We start from the raw sequence: 16,521 nt of genomic DNA, 5'->3' as shown, positions 1-16,521 counted from the left end.
GACCACAGAACACTTTTCCACTTTGCATGAATCCATCTTAGATGATCTCGGGCCCAGAGAAGCCGGTGGCGTTTCTGGATGTTGTTGATAAATGGCTTTCGCTTTGCATAGTGGAGCTTCAACTTGCACTTACAGATGTAGCGACAAACTGTATTTAGTGACAGTGGTTTTCTGAAGTGTTCCTGAGCCCATGTAGTGATATCCTTTAGCGATTGATGTCGGTTTTTGATACAGTGCTGTCTGAGGGATCGAAGGTCACGGTCATTCAATGTTGGTTTCCGGCCATGCCGCTTACGTGGAGTGATTTCTCCAGATTCTCTGTACCTTTTGATGATATTATGGACCGTAGATGTTGAAATCCCTAAATTTCTTGCAATTGCACTTTGAGAAATGTTGTTCTAAAACTGTTTAGACTATTTGCTCACGCAGTTGTGGACAAAGGGGTGTACCTTGCCCCATCCTTTCTTGTGAAAGACTGAGCATTTTTTGGGAAGCTGTTTTTATACCCAATCATGGCACCCACCTGTTCCCAATTAGCTTCCACACCTGTGAGATGTTCCAAATAAGTGTTTGGTGAGCATTCCTCAACTTTATCAGTATTTATTGCCACCTTTCCCAACTTCTTTGTCACGTGTTGCTGGCATCAAATTCTAAAGTTAATGATTATTTGCAAATAAAAAAAATGTTTATCAGTTTGAACATCAAATATGTTGTCTTTGTAGCATATTCAACTGAATATGGGTTGAAAATGATTTGCAAATCTTGTATTCCGTTTATATCTACATCTAACACAATTTCCCAACTCATATGGAAACAGGGTTTGTATGTATATATATATATATATATATATACACACACACAGATAGATAGATAGATAGATAGATAGATAGATAGATAGATAGATAGATAGATGGATAGACAGATAGACAGATAGACAGATAGATAGACTGCCAAGTATTTCTTTACAGAAATTAAAGGTAAAGCTGTGTGCTTAATTTGTGGTACACAGGTTGCTGTGTTTAAAGAATATAATTTGAATCGCCACTACATGACGAAGCACGAGGAAAAATACCGGAATCTGTCTGATGAAGCGCGCGCAAGGCAGGCTGATGCGTTGATGGTAAAACTGCAAACCCAACAAGGACTTTTTTGCAGCTGTCAGGACAAGTTTCGTCATTTCTCACAAAATCGCCAGAAAAAGTAAGGCGTTTTCTGACGGAGAGTTTATTAAGGAGTGCTTATTGGACTCTGTTGCGCTGATATGCCCGGAGAAGAGGGGTGCATTTGAGAACGTGTCACTCTCCCGACGCACTGTAACGAGGCGGGTTGAGATCATCGCTGGAAACTTGGAGCTTCAGCTGAAGAACAGAACGGCCGACTTTGATTGTTTTTCGCTGGCTTTGGATGAGAGCTGTGATGTACGTGACACCCCCCAGCTGCTCATCTTCTTACGTGGGATAACTGCAGACTTTCAAATCACGGAGGAGCTGGCAGCCATGCAGTCAATTAAAGAGACAACCACAATGACTTGTTCACATAGGTAAATGCGTGTTTGGACATGTTAGGACTGAAATGGGACAAGCTGGCAGGTGTGACAACAGATGGTTGTCCAAAAAATGTTGGACTTTTAAAGAGGATGCAGGATAAAGTGACAGAAATTGAAATTTTTGCATTGTATTATACATCAGGAAGTGTTGTGTAAGACAGTGTTAAAAATAAAACCATCATAAGCAATCTGCTTTTGTATAAAGTTAAGTTAGGTTAAATGAAATTATTATTATTATTATTATTCTTACGGTATATCAAAAATAATTTGAGCAAAATTTAATTGAAATATTGTCGGTGTGGCCCTCCAGCAGTACGCGGCCCCCGGTAAAAATTAATTGCCCACCCCTGGTATATACGTACATATATACACATTATATACACACACACACACACACACACACACACACACACACACACACACATTTACAGTTACTATTTTTTTTTTAGCCCAATGCGGCCCCCAAATCAAAAAGTTGGACAATTTTGCTGTATGCATTGAATCATCATGCCAGACTTCACCTGCAACAACAATCCTCTCAGGCACCTGCATCAGAGTTGAATGAGTGTGCAGGGGTTGCTGGGGTGGCAGAGAACTGCTCTGGTTTTCCGAAGCCACCTTAAGGGTCTCAGGGATGCGCATACGCTGGCTGATGCCCTCTGTGTACTCCAACTCATAATGGATACGGTTCATCTCTGCCACCTCTGCAGAGGGGGAGGTGAACGACGGACCACTCATCCAGCCTGTGGAAGAATTAAAACATGGAGAGAGATGAGGAAAAAGCAAACACCCCAAACAAAATTTCAAAACAAAGTAACTGTATACTATTTAACAATGTTGTTTCAAGTGTCATCCTTAGGCTGAAGTTGTTGTTTATGTCCAGTACTAGTATTCCTATATCCTTTGAGGGCCACATTTCAAGAACACTAAGGACCGGGGAGCCGGACTTCTCCCTTTACCATTCGTCTTATTTTGTATATTCTGGACAACCAGCATGCTTTACAGTGGACATTTGTTGCAGTCTATTTATTTTGACGGAGTTACAGGAGCGCTCTGCTGTTTTTAAGGACTTTCTGCAAAAAAGCTGGGTTGAAAAATTAAGTAGTTCACCAAGTCCGAGTTTGAAACAAAAGATCATCTCTAGGACAGCACTCTAGTGTTTTTAAGAATCTGCTGCAAAAATGTGAGTCTCAAGTTTTTTTAAACTGACCTCCCAGGCTACCAGTTGAATATCCCAAATAATGAATAAGACCTAAAATGGAACCTTGAGGATCACCACTAGTCTAACTAAATAAGTACAAACCCCGTTTCCATATGAGTTGGGAAATTGTGTTAGATGTAAATATAAACGGAATACAATGATTTGCAAATCCTTTTCAACCCATATTCAATTGAATGCACTACAAAGACAACATATTTGATGTTCAAACTCATAAACTTTTTTTTTTTTTCAAATAATAATTAACTTGGAATTTCATGGCTGCAACACATGCCAAAGTAGTTGGGAAAGGGCATGTTCACCACTGTGTTACATGGCCTTTCCTTTTAACAACACACAGTAAACGTTTGGGAACTGAGGAGACACATTTTTTAAGCTTCTCAGGTGGAATTCTTTCCCATTCTTGCTTGATGTACAGCTTAAGTTGTTCAACAGTCCGGGGGTCTTCGTTGTGGTATTTTAGGCTTCATAATGCGCCACCCATTTTCAATGGGAGACAGGTCTGGACTACAGGCAGGCCAGTCTAGTACCCGCACTCTTTTACTATGAAGCCACGTTGATGTAACACGTGGCTTGGAATTGTCTTGCTGAAATAAGCAGGGGCGTCCATGGTAACGTTGCTTGGATGGCAACATGTGTTGCTCCAAAACCTGTATGTACCTTTCAGCATTAATGGCGCCTTCACAGATGTGTAAGTTACCCATGTCTTGGGCACTAATACACCCCCATACCATCACAGATGCTGGCTTATCAACTTTGCGCCTATAACAATCCGGATGGTTTTTTTCCTCTTTGGTCCGGAGGACACGACGTCCACAGTTTCCAAAAACAATTTGAAATGTGGACTCGTCAGACCACAGAACACTTTTCCACTTTGTATCAGTCCATCTTAGATGAGCTCAGGCCCAGCAAAGCCGACGGCGTTTCTGGGTGTTGTTGATAAACGGTTCTCGCCTTGCATAGGAGAGTTTTAACTTGCACTTACAGATGTAGCGACCAACTGTAGTTACTGACAGTGGGTTTCTGAAGTGTTCCTGAGCCCATGTGGTGATATCCTTTACACACTGATGTCGCTTGTTGATGCAGTACAGCCTGAGGGATCGAAGGTCACGGGCATAGCTGCTTACGTGCAGTGATTTCTCCAGATTCTCTGAACCCTTTGATGATTTTACGGACCGTAGATGGTGAAATTCCTAAATTTCTTGCAATAGCTGGTTGACAAAGGTTTTTCTTAAACTGTTCAACAATTTGCTCACGCATTTGTTGACAAAGTGGTGACCCTCGCCCCATCCTTGTTTGTGAATGACTGAGCATTTCATGGAATCTACTTTTATACCCAATCATGGCCCCCACCTGTTCCCAATTTGCCTGTTCACCTGTGGGATGTTCCAAATAAGTGTCTGATGAGCATTCCTCAACTTTATCAGTATTTATTGCCACCTTTCCCAACTTCTTTGTCATGTGTTGCTGGCATCAAATTCTAAAGTTAATGATTATTTGAAAAAAACAAAACTTTTATCAGTTTGTACATCAAATATGTTGTCTTTGTAGCATATTCAACTGAATTTGGGTTGAAAATGATTTGCAAACCATTGTATTCCGTTTATATTTACATCTAACACAATTTCCCAACTCATATGGAAACAGGGTTTGTAGAACAAATGACAACTGACTGCATCTGAAGTAAAGAAGCTACAGCAACACTTTAGTTACATAAATCATATTACCAAAAATAACTGCAGTAAAGGAGAGGACTTAAAGGGGTGCCTTGAGGAACGCCTCAGCTATGAAAATCACAACACCCAGTGTTCTATGTTTGCTAACCAGGTTAAAATGTCAATGCAAGGATCTACCAATGTGTTCACAGTGGTCCTCAAGTTCCTCCATACGCAAATTAGTGTTTTTAGTAATTAGTCTCCCAAGTTTTGAACTGAAATTGGTGGTCGATATGGTGTCATTTCCAGGGCGGATTTTGCCCCCGGGCCGGCAGTTGAATAGCCCTGGTACAGGGTAACCAGCAAATACCTGTCTTTTTTGCCAATGTGCTTGTTCAGTTCCCTCTAAGTCTAAGATGTAGTAAAGTTTTCTTGAAAGCAATGATGGTGTTCTCCTGATTCCCAACCGTGACCTCAGAGTTCCCTAACGACGATTAATCTTCTGAACTCCAAGTATTTTATTTTCAGGTAACCATATGGTTAATCTCCCAGAACAGAGTCAGGGTGCTCAAGATTAGAGGTCTTCAACACACAGCCTGAGAAACTAGTAGCTCTCCACCGCATTTGGAGGAACACATCAAAGACTTAGACTTAGACAAACTTTAATGATCCACAAGCGAAATTGTTCAAATTTTGTTCAAAAGGGTGAAATAAGTATTTTTGTAACTGTTCCATTCAGACCTAATGTCTCTTTTTTGATAACAAATGACCACAAACTAGTGCAGAAACTGTCACTAATAGAGATGATAGTGTAGCTGAAATGATGAAGAAATGGCCAGAAGTAAATTGTATTTCATTAAAGTGACTAAACCACCTCACATTTCATCAGCCATTTTATTACTGCTTCTACTATATGAAACTTGGATATAACTCAGAGTAAGTAGTCAGTGTAATGCTTGGAAAGTAGTATAGATTTACTGTGAAAATGACTTATGACACCTTACAGTAAAAGTGTCCAAATTGTGTCCATGATATCACAAAGCTGGTGGATGTTAGGCACCTTAGGCTCCTCCACCATCCACTTAAAGATGCCCAAACAGGTGCTCAATTGGGTTCAGATGTGGGGTAGATATACTTTGCCACTCCACCACCACCTTTACTTTCAGTATTCTCAGCAAGACATCTCTGGCCATGCCTCCCTCAGTGAACCACAGCTCCTTAGTACCGGCAGCTCTCATGATACGCCCACCACCATGTTTGACGGGAGACAAAACAAATACCTTGCTACATACTTGTGCTGCCAGCTATTTTTATATACATGGATGGATGGATGATTTATTTAAGATTTAGAATTTTTACAACAACACATATGCAGTAGTATACATTGAAATGTGGGCAATGTAAAGGCCCACAAAACAGGGGGGAGGAGACAAACAACAACACATGTTTCAATACGACTAATATCAATAATTAGAAGAAAAATAAATATAAGAAAAATAAAAATATAACGTTAAGTATTATGAAAAAGAAACATGAAGATACAAATATATATACAAAGTATTAGGGCTGGGCAATATACAGAGTTTGTAAGATATATTGATACATTTTTAAACAAGATATGAATTAAGAAAATATCCATCCATCCATCCATCTTCTTCCGCTTATCCGAGGCCGGGTCGCGGGGGCAGCAGCCTAAGCAGGGAAGCCCAGACTTCCCTCTTCCCAGCCACTTCGTCCAGCTCCTCCCGGGGGATCCCGAGGCGTTCCCAGGCCAGCCGGGAGAGATAGTCTTCCCAACGTGTCCTGGGTCTTCCCCGTGGCCTCCTACCGGTCGGACGTGCCCTAAACACCTCCCTAGGGAGGCGTTTGGGTGGCATCCTGACCAGATGCCCGAACCACCTCATCTGGCTCCTCTCGATGTGGAGGAGCACTGGTTTTACTTTGAGCTCCTCCCGGATGACAGAGTTCTCACCCTATCTCTAAGGGAGAGCCCCGCCACCCGGCGGAGGAAACTCATTTCGGCCGCTTGTACCCATGATCTTGTCCTTTCGGTCATGACCCAAAGCTCATGACCATAGGTGAGAATGGGAACATAGATCGACCAGTAAATCGAAAGCTTTGCCTTCCGGCTCAGCTCCTTCTTCACCACAACAGATCGATACAGCGTCCGCATTACTGAAGACGCCGCACCGCGCCTGTCGATCTCACGATCCACTCTTCCCTCACTCGTGAACAAGACTCCGAGGTACTTGAACACCTCCACTTGCTCCCAACCCGGAGATGGAACTCCACCCTTTTCCGGGCGAGAACCATGGACTCGGACTTGGAGGTGCTGATTCCCATCCCAGTTGCTTCACACTCGGCTGCGAACCGATCCAGTGAGAGCTGCAGATCTTGGCCAGATGAAGCCATCAGGACCACATCATCTGCAAATAGCAGAGACCTAATCCTGCAGCCACCAAAACCAGATACCCTCAACGCCCTGACTGCACCTAGAAATTCTGTCCATAAAGGTGCAGTAGAAAGAAAAAGATGGTAATGTAGTGGAAGTAACCTAAACTCCTCCAGCATTAAAAATAAAAAGTCAGGGCAAGACCGCTAACTTCCCCGCACTATTTTACTTACACTATACAGAAATGTACATCATCTATTGCCCGACATGCAGAAAATATCTTAATATCAATATAATTTATTTCACGTTAAAATGACCAAATGCCGCTTATTTGTTGTGTTCCTTGATTCTCCCTCGCTTCCCAATGCTTCTCAACCCTCCATGGGCTATTAAACCCCTACCCTTCCTCCTTCCAAGACGCGCTTGCCCTCTCCCACCCACTACACTGACCCACAACAACAACACACAAGCAAATATTCGCTACATTGTACGGCTGAGCGATATGGACGAAAAAGTATATCTCGATATATTTTTACTTAAACTCGATATTCGATATATATATATTTATATGTAAACTTTCAGAGAAAGTATACATGTAAAGATATTCATTTTTGAGCGATATTCAGTGAAATTGAAGTGAATGACACTGTACTGTAAACAGTGAGTGGCACTTTTATTAACCCAGTTAGTCAAGATGGGTATTAACAGCACAGAAAAGAAACTGTTTAAGTAGCACAGAATTACATAACATAAAAAAAATAGAAATATATTCTTTCTACGTAAAATAAATAACATGGCTGTGCAAATAATACAAAATGTATCAAACTTGGATAAAAAAATACATTTGCAGGCGGGCACTTTGTGATTTCCTTTCCTGGTTCGATGACCCGCCCTATCTTGCCTGTGATTGGCCTGTCCCTAACCAATCGTGACTCACCATAGTAAACAACCAACCAATCATGGATGTTCTTATACTGCAAGCACGTCTTGGAAGGAGGAAGGGGAGGGGTTTCGTAGCCCATCGAGGGGAGCGGGGAGAACAAGGAACACAACAAATAAGCAGTGTTTGGTCATTTTAACGTGACATAAATTATATTGATATTAGGATATTTTCTTAATTCATATCTTGTTTAAAAATTAAATAGATATATCTTACAAACTCGATATATCGCCCAGCCCTACTACGTAGCTTAAAGGCCTACTGAAATGCGATTTTCTTATTTAAACGGGGATAGCAGGTCCATTCTATGTGTCATACTTGATCATTTCGCGATATTGCCATATTTTTGCTGAAAGGATTTAGTAGAGAACATCGACGATAAAGTTCGAAACTTTTGATTGCTGATAAGCCTTGCCTCTACCGGAAGTAGCAGACAGTATGCGCGTGACGTCACAGGTTGTGGAGCTCCTCTATTCTGCACATTGTTTACAATCATGGCCACCAGCAGCGAGAGCGATTCGGACTGAGAAAGCGACGATTTCCCCATTAATTTGAGCGAGGATGAAAGATTCGTGGATGAGGAAAGTGAGAGTGAAAGACTAGAGGGCAGTGGGAGCGATTCAGATAGGGAAGATGCTGTGAGAGGCGGGTGGGACCTGATATTCAGCTGGGAATGACTCAAACAGTAAATAAACACAACTCTATTAGCCACAACACAACCAGGCTTATATTTAATATGCCACAAATTAATCCCGCATAACAAACACCTCCCCCCTCCCATCCATATAACCCGCCAATACAACTCAAACACCTGCACAACACACTCAATCCCACAGCCCACAGTACCGTTCACCTCCCCAAAGTTCATACAGCACATATATTTCCCCAAAGTCCCCAAAGTTACGTACGTGACATGCACATAGCGGCACGCACGTACGGGCCAGCGATCAAATGTTTGGAAGCCGCAGCTGCAAGCGTACTCACGGTACCGCGTCTGCGCATCCAACTCAAAGTCCTCCTGGTAAGAGTCTCTGTTGTCCCAGTTCTCCACAGGCCAATGGTAAAGCTTGACTGTCATCTTCCGGGAATGTAAACAATGAAACACCGGCTGTGTTATCCGGCACAACAGTCAAGGGGTGCATTTTACGGCGGGGGTGTGTTATCCGGCACAACACCTGCCGCAATACACCGCTTCCACCTACAGCTTTCTTCTTTGCTGTCCATTGTTCATTGAAGAAATTGCAAAAGATTCACCAACACAGATGTCCAGAATACTGTAAAATTTTGCGATGAAAACAGATGACTTAATAGCTGGCCACCATGCTGTCCCAAAATGTCCTCTACAATCCGTGACGTCACGCACAGACGTCATCATACCGAGACGTTTTCAGCAGGATATTTTGCGCGAAATTTAAAATTGCACTTTAGTAAGCTAACCCGGCCGTATTGGCATGTGTTGCAATGTTAAGATTTCATCATTGATATATAAACTATCAGACTGCGTGGTCGATAGTAGTGGGTTTCAGTAGGCTTTTAACTACATTTCCCAGTAGCTTCGCTACTTTTTAAACAAGTAGCGATTTCCGTAGCTTAGCTATTTTAGACCCATGTAGCGGTTAGCTAAGCTACATGCTGCAAAAGAAGAGAGAGGGAGAAGAGAAAGAAAGAAGTGGACGAGTGTAACTCCACGGGCAGGGGACAAAGTATACGGGAAAATCAATGATGGTTTACGTATAAGAACATCCATGATTGGTTGGTTGGTTTACTATGATGAGTCACGATTGTTTAAGATTAGGGCAAAACATTTCGGACAGGCCAATCAGAGGCAAGATAGGGCGGGTCATGGAACCAGGAAGGGAAATCACAAGACGCGCACATCCCAAATGACGATGAGAGTGTCGGAGAAGAGAAGATGGAATTTTAAAGCGGGCGATTTATACATAAAAAAAACTAGTGGAAGATGGCAGAGGGATTCTCTTCCTTAGATTTTTTTCTTTTAGCGATGTAGACGACATCCAGGAAACCCACAATGCGTCTACTTGGCCACATTCGGACAAATGTATGCGTCTGGATTAGAGACGTCCGATAATATCGGACTGCCGATATTATCGGCCGATAAATGCTTTAAAATGTAATATCGGAAATTATCGGTATCGGTTTCAAAAAGTAAAATGTATGACTTTTTAAAACGCCGCTGTACGGACTGGTACACGGACGTAGGGAGAAGTACAGAGCGCCAATAAACCTTAAAGGCACTGCCTTTGCGTGCCGGCCCAATCAATCAATCAGTGAATGCCATACATACTTGGTCAACAGCCATACGGCCACCCTCACACTGAGGGTGGCCGTATAAACAAATGTTACAAATATGCGCCACACTGTGAACCCACACCAAACAAGAATGACTAACACATTTCGGGAGAACACCCGCACCGTAACACAACATAAACACAACAGAACAAATGCCCAGAACCCTTTGCAGCACTAACTCTTCCGGGACGCTACAATATACACCCCCCCCCCCCCCCCCCCGCCTCAACCTTCTTATGCTCGGGGAGAGCATGTCTCAAATTCCAAGCTGCTCTTTTGAGGCACGTTAAAAAAAAAGAATGCACTTTGTGACTTCAATAATAAATATGGCAGTGCCATGTTGCCATTTTTTTCCATAACTTGAGTTGATTTATTTTGGAAAACCTTGTTACATTTTTTAATGCATCCAGCAGGGCATCACAACAAAATTAGGCATAATAATGTGTTAATTCCACAACTGTATATATCGGTAGATATCGGTATCGGTAATTAAGAGTTGGACAATATCGGAATATATGATACCGGCAAAAAAGCCATTATCGGACATCTCTAGTCTGGATAAAACAATGCCCAACACATTAATTTGAGTTGTTTACCATGTGTGACAGTCCATTACATCGTTGACTGGGAATGAAAAAGTGCCTGCTTGCAAATTTAGTTTTTATCTGGGTTTGATACATTTTGTATTATTTGCACAGGTATGTTATTTATTTATTTTACCTCGAAAGAAAAATTTTCTATTATATTATATTATTTTTCTATCGTATTTATGTTATGTAATTCTGTGCTACTTACACAGTTTATTTTCTGTGCTGTTAATACCCATCTTGACTAACTGGGTTAATAAAAGTGCCACTGACTGTTTACAGTACAATTGTCATTCAGTTCAATTTCAGTGAATTTCGTTTAAAAAATGAATATCCTTATATGTATATTTTCACTAAGATATACTTTTTAGTCCATATCGCCCAGCCCTACACAGTATACATACACACACAAGAAAACAAATAAGGATGAACAGATGTAAAAATAAATAAATAAAAGGAAAAACCCCAAGAAAAAACAAACATATAAAAAAAAAACGACAAAAGTAATAATAGAATTAAATTAGTCTGCAAATAAACAGAAACATTTTAAGTTGATCAATGGGTGCGCCTAAACAGCAGTGGCAGCATCCAGGCTCAAAGAGCTGCAAGCTATTTTGACAATCTTGCCTAGGTTATGTTGAATTATTTCCGCCATCCTAGTCACTGCCGTTGTGTCCTTGGGCAAGACACTTAACCCACCTGCTCCCAGTGCCACCCACACCGGTTTAAAAATGTAACTTATTTATTGGGTTTCACTATGTAAAGCGCTTTGAGTCACCAGAGAAAAGCACTATATAAATATAATTCACTTCACTTCACTTCACAGTTGATAAAAAAAAAAGTGTATTCCTACAGAGCAGAGGTCCCCAACCTTTTTTGCACCACGGACCGGTTCAATGTAGGCATTATTTTCAGGGACCGGCTTTTGTGCCAGATAAATACAGCCAAAATAAGTGCATGAAAAATACAACTCATTAGAACGCTGAATTAGTGGGAGCCCTGGGCTTGTTTCTTTGCAATAAGGTGCAGATGGAAATCATCCTTTGGCTACAATCTGTCAAATGTATATTCTATATGTTTATTAATGTGCATTGTATCATGTCAAGAAGTTATAACAAATATAAAAAATTGCAACTTCCTATGAGAAGTTGTATTGTACATCTATAAACAAGCTTTTTGGTGTGTCTAGTGGGACAGGCGAAAGTTAAGTCGGAGAAAATGCAGTCCTTTATAAATTATTTAATGTTTCTCTGCGGCCCGGTAGCAAATGCGTCACAGACAGTTACCAGTCCCCGGATCAATGGTTGGGCACCACTGCTATAGAGGACTTCGGATTTTTTTGCTAAAGTATCCCACAATGCATTGTCGGCAGCCATATTGGTAGGCTTTGTTCACTGAGAGCGCTTCATGCAATATTTCCAAGCTATTCAGTGACAAATAACATTGCAACGGCTCTGATACGATGGAGAAATACTGTGAGCCCTTAGATCAGTGGTTCTTAACCTGGGTTCAATCGAACCCTAGGGGTTCGGTGAGTCGGGCTCAGGGGTTCGGCGGAGGTCCAGACACTTATTTACACTTATTACACATTGTGTGAATAAAAACTTCTCCCTATCGGCGTAATACGGATATGGCAACAGCTGACTGATTTGCAGGTGTGTAGTTTGTTGTGAGTTTATGCACTGTGTTGGTTTTGTTCTTTGAACAAAGTGATGTTCATGCACGGTTCATTTTGTGCACCAGTAAAAAAAACATGGTAACACTTTAGTATGGGGAACATATTCACCATTAATTAGTTGCTTATTAACATGCAAATTAGTAACATATTGGCTCTTAACTAGTCATTATTAAGTACTTATTAATGCCTTATTCGGCATGGCCTTATTATAACCCTAACCCTCAAACCCTGGCCCTAACCAAATAACTCTAAATTAAGTCTTTGTTACTTAGAATATGTTCCCCTAGTGTCTAAAAAACTCTAAATTAAGTCTTTGTTACTTAGAATATGTTCCCCATACTAAAGTGTTACCACAAACATATAACTTTGTCTTGAATTTGAAAAAAACCATTTTATTTTTCACTAAAGAAGGGTTCGGTGAAAGCGCATATGAAACTGGTGGGGTTCGGTACCTCCAACAAGGTTAAGAACCACTGCCTTAGATAATAAGTCCCTTTGCCGTTATAAGGATAAAACAGCCGCAACTGGATGTGAGCATCCTTACCAGATCGACCAGTCTGAGTGGAGCACAGATCACAACATTTCCCAGCATGTTTCTTACTCGGACTTGGTAAACAACTTAATTTTTCAACCCAGCCCATTTTACATCTTGAAAGACTTTCAAAATTATAAAAGCTATGACCGGTTTGTTAGTGTATGTCTTTGTGACTTCTGTACAAACCCAGCGGACATCGTGTTGTCAAGGCTAGAATCACGCACTTTCAGAAATGATCCGACCCAAGTTTGACATCCTGGATAATCACGGATAATCAATCTAAGGTCATCTCAGCACACTGTGACTGTAGGGCAGGATTGGGAGAATGTTGTTCTCATGTCGCTTCACTTTTGTTTTATGTGGCAGCTACATCCATCCATCCATTTTCTGCCGCTTGTCCCTTTCGGGGTCGCGGGGGTTGCTGGGGTGCATTCGGGCGGAAGGCGGGGTACACCCTGGACAAATCTGTACCGTATCATTATCAATACAATAGAACTACTATCAAAGTCCTTTGACCAAGCACATCAAGTCATGCAAAGTGGGGCTGTCATTTATTTTAGATTTATGTTTACTTATAACACTTTCTTAATTATCTGAAATGAAATGATCCGATTAAACACAAAGTTGTCCATTGCACAACACATCTGAATGATTGATTGCAGCAATCTATGCTCGCCTTTGCCATTCACCCTTCTGTTTCATAAATGATCTTAGGAATGTGAGATTAAAGATAGTTGTATCTCTCCCAGCACGGTGGAAGAGGGGTTAGAGCATCTGCCTCACAATACAAAGGTCCTGAGTAGTCTTGGGTTCAATCCCGGGCTCGGGATCTTTCTGTGTGGAGTTTAGGGATGTCCCGATCCGATATTTGGATCGGATCGGCCGCCGATATTTGCCAAAAAATGCGTATCGGCAAGGCATGGGAAAATGCCGATCCAGATCCAGTTTAAAAAAAAACTGCGGTCCGTGTTTTCCAACGCACAGATTTAAATAATACATTCCACTTTTCTGCTGCTCCCTATTTCCGTTCCGCATTTTCCAGCACACCTTCAACACATCCACAGGTCTATGGATTCTCACGCAGTTGCTTTTAGCTGCTGGCATTGCACTACAGGCTCTTCCCACTCCTTCTTCTGTCTCCTTCTCACAGACAGCAAGCGCAACTTCTTACACACGTCACACGTCACATACGTATACGTCCTCTCCCAGCAGAGAGGTAGCAGCATGGCTAACGTTAGCTGTGATGCTAGCGCAGCCGCTAAGGTGCGCGCCTGCTCAAACGTCCTCTGCGCACGGCAAATCTATGCCACGCACAAAATCAAATAAAAAAATAAGCGCATAACAATTTTCGACACACGGACACGACAGAGAAAACAGTTTTCGTCATCATTGTTCAAATATTGTGACGTCTGTCGAGACGCTTATCTCCATTCGGTGCCACACGTCCACACCATCAAAATGCCGAGGCAAAAATTTCCACATCAACACTGTATGAAAAAATTTGTGATTTTTTTAGTTGTGATTTCCTTCTCTGCATGAAAGTTTAAAAGTAGCATATATTAATGCAGTATGAAGAAGAATATTTTAATGTAGACATGCAAGCCTTGAAAGAACATTTTGAAAATCAAGACTACATTTCCTGCAAATGGGTGCATTTCTACCCTATATTTTAACTTTAGATTTATTCTCATATCAAACTCTTTTGGCTGTCTTTTTGACACTTACATCAGGCGCCCCCCTCCACACCCCGGATTATAAATAATTCAATGTGATTATCTTGTGTGATGACTGTATTATGATGATAGTATATATCTGATAGTATATATCTGTATCATGAATCAATTTAAGTGGACCCCGACTTAAACAAGTTGAAAAACTTATTCGGGTGTTACCATTTAGTGGTCAATTGTAAGGAATATGTACTTCACTGTGCAACCTACTAATAAAAGTCTCAATCAATCAATCAAAACACATAGAATCATCATACTGCAGTGATTATATGCATCAAGTGTTCATTCAAGGCTAAGGCAAAATATCGAGATATATATTGTGTATCGCAATATGGCCTTAAATTATCGCAATATTAAAAAAAGGCCATATCGCCCAGCCCTAGTTTCAATGATGCCATTTCTGTTTGTCATGTATAATTTTGTCTATTTTGTGTTTATCCTTGAATAAACAGGTCAGTTTCTTGTTACCAACCATTGTGTATTATTCAAACTCCCCTAATTCAGCTGGCTAGTAGTTATCAAGAGTACTAAAACCCTTTTCAACATGATTCTGACAACTAAGTAGGCTAAATAACTTTAAACTTTAATACATGCTCGGATAGGCCAGTATCGGTCAGTATCGGTATCGGATCGGAAGTGCAAAAACAATATCGGTATTGGATCGGAAGTGCAAAAACCTGGATCGGGACATCCCTAGTGGAGTTTGCATGTTCTCCCCGTGACTGCGTGGGTTCCCTCCGGGTACTCCGGCTTCCTCCCACCTCCAAAGACATGCACCTGGGGATAGGTTGATTGGTAACACTAAATTGGCCCTAGTGTGTGAATGTGAATGTGAATGTTGTCTGTCTATCTGTGTTGGCCCTGCGATGAGGTGGCGACTTGTCCAGGGTGTACCCCGCCTTCCGCCCGATTGTAGCTGAGATAGGCTCCAGCGCCCCCCCCGGTAAGCTGTAGGAAATGGATGGATGGATGGTATCTCTCCCACCTCTATTGTGGCAGTTTAGAATCGCACACGTTATTAATAAAAATGAAAGAATGATCAGCAACAATAAGTGTTTTCAAACGAAGCCTTCCAATATCGCCTGGCAATGCATTGTGGGCTATGTAATTTAATTTCAATAGGATTGTCCTTTGTGAAGATGTACCGTAATAAAAACGGTTGCTGAAAAATGGTGGGTGTACTTACTGACTCAAAACATGTTTCGTTTTATGGTTTTTGTTTACATAGTCAGAAATACGAGATTGATACAAGTGAGGTGTCGTAGAAACCATTTCCATCATAAGCATGAAGTCTAATTTAAATGGCAGGTGTGTTTAAGAGTGCGTGTTTTTACGCATTATCGCCTAATGTATGCGATGACACGAGGCCTTTATAAACGAACATATCTAGTTTAGAGAGATTATTTCACGTTGCTTTGCGTAATATTACATAATACTGACACGAAGACTCGCAGTTGACACATAAAATGACCTCGACGTCTTTGAAAAGAACCAACGCCATGTCAGCCTTGTTATTTAGTGGTTAGCGTGTAATTTCCAAAAACCAACGTTGTGTTACCACTACGTCACATATTAAAGCCATACGTTGATTTATTGACAGCCATATAATTGCATTTGAAGGCCAGCCAAACCTCAGAAATGAAACACCTTCCTGAACCTAAACCAAAGACAACATACCTTTGTAGTTGAAGCACCAATTTAGAGAATCGTGGAATACATGAATGGCGGTTTATTCTACAAAATCTTAAGCATCAACCGGAACAGTATAGAACAAGTGAATACATGTCCCGCCCACATAAATTTGGTCATGTGGCTCTGACACGCTGTTGTGAAAACCCGGTGTGCCCGCCGGGGCGGCGGTGGACTATCGGATATGAGATGGCTACACAACGGCGTCTGCCAGATTACAAATCAAGCGCACAAATAAAA

General features: G+C 41.4%; 1 protein-coding gene across 2 annotated transcripts in view; it reads right to left on the bottom strand.

Moving 5' to 3' along the window:
• LOC133617618 (mitochondrial fission factor homolog A-like) overlaps window positions 1-16,397 on the bottom strand; it is a 34,692-nt gene extending 18,295 nt beyond the window's left edge. For both annotated transcript variants that reach the window (XM_061977699.2, XM_061977700.2), the window contains exons 1-2: window positions 16,270-16,397; window positions 2,068-2,289 (exon numbers count right to left, since the gene is read on the bottom strand). In XM_061977699.2, the coding sequence (XP_061833683.1) occupies window positions 2,068-2,284 (217 nt within the window). In that variant the 5' untranslated portion in view covers window positions 2,285-2,289; window positions 16,270-16,397. The remainder of the gene's footprint in view (window positions 1-2,067; window positions 2,290-16,269) is intronic.
• Window positions 16,398-16,521: the final 124 nt, after the last annotated feature.

This window comes from Nerophis lumbriciformis, linkage group LG18 (genome assembly GCF_033978685.3).
Source record: "Nerophis lumbriciformis linkage group LG18, RoL_Nlum_v2.1, whole genome shotgun sequence".
NCBI classification, from domain to species: domain Eukaryota; kingdom Metazoa; phylum Chordata; class Actinopteri; order Syngnathiformes; family Syngnathidae; genus Nerophis; species Nerophis lumbriciformis.
Note: the sequence above shows the minus strand (reverse complement) of the source record. Positions and strands in the feature narration are given on the sequence as shown.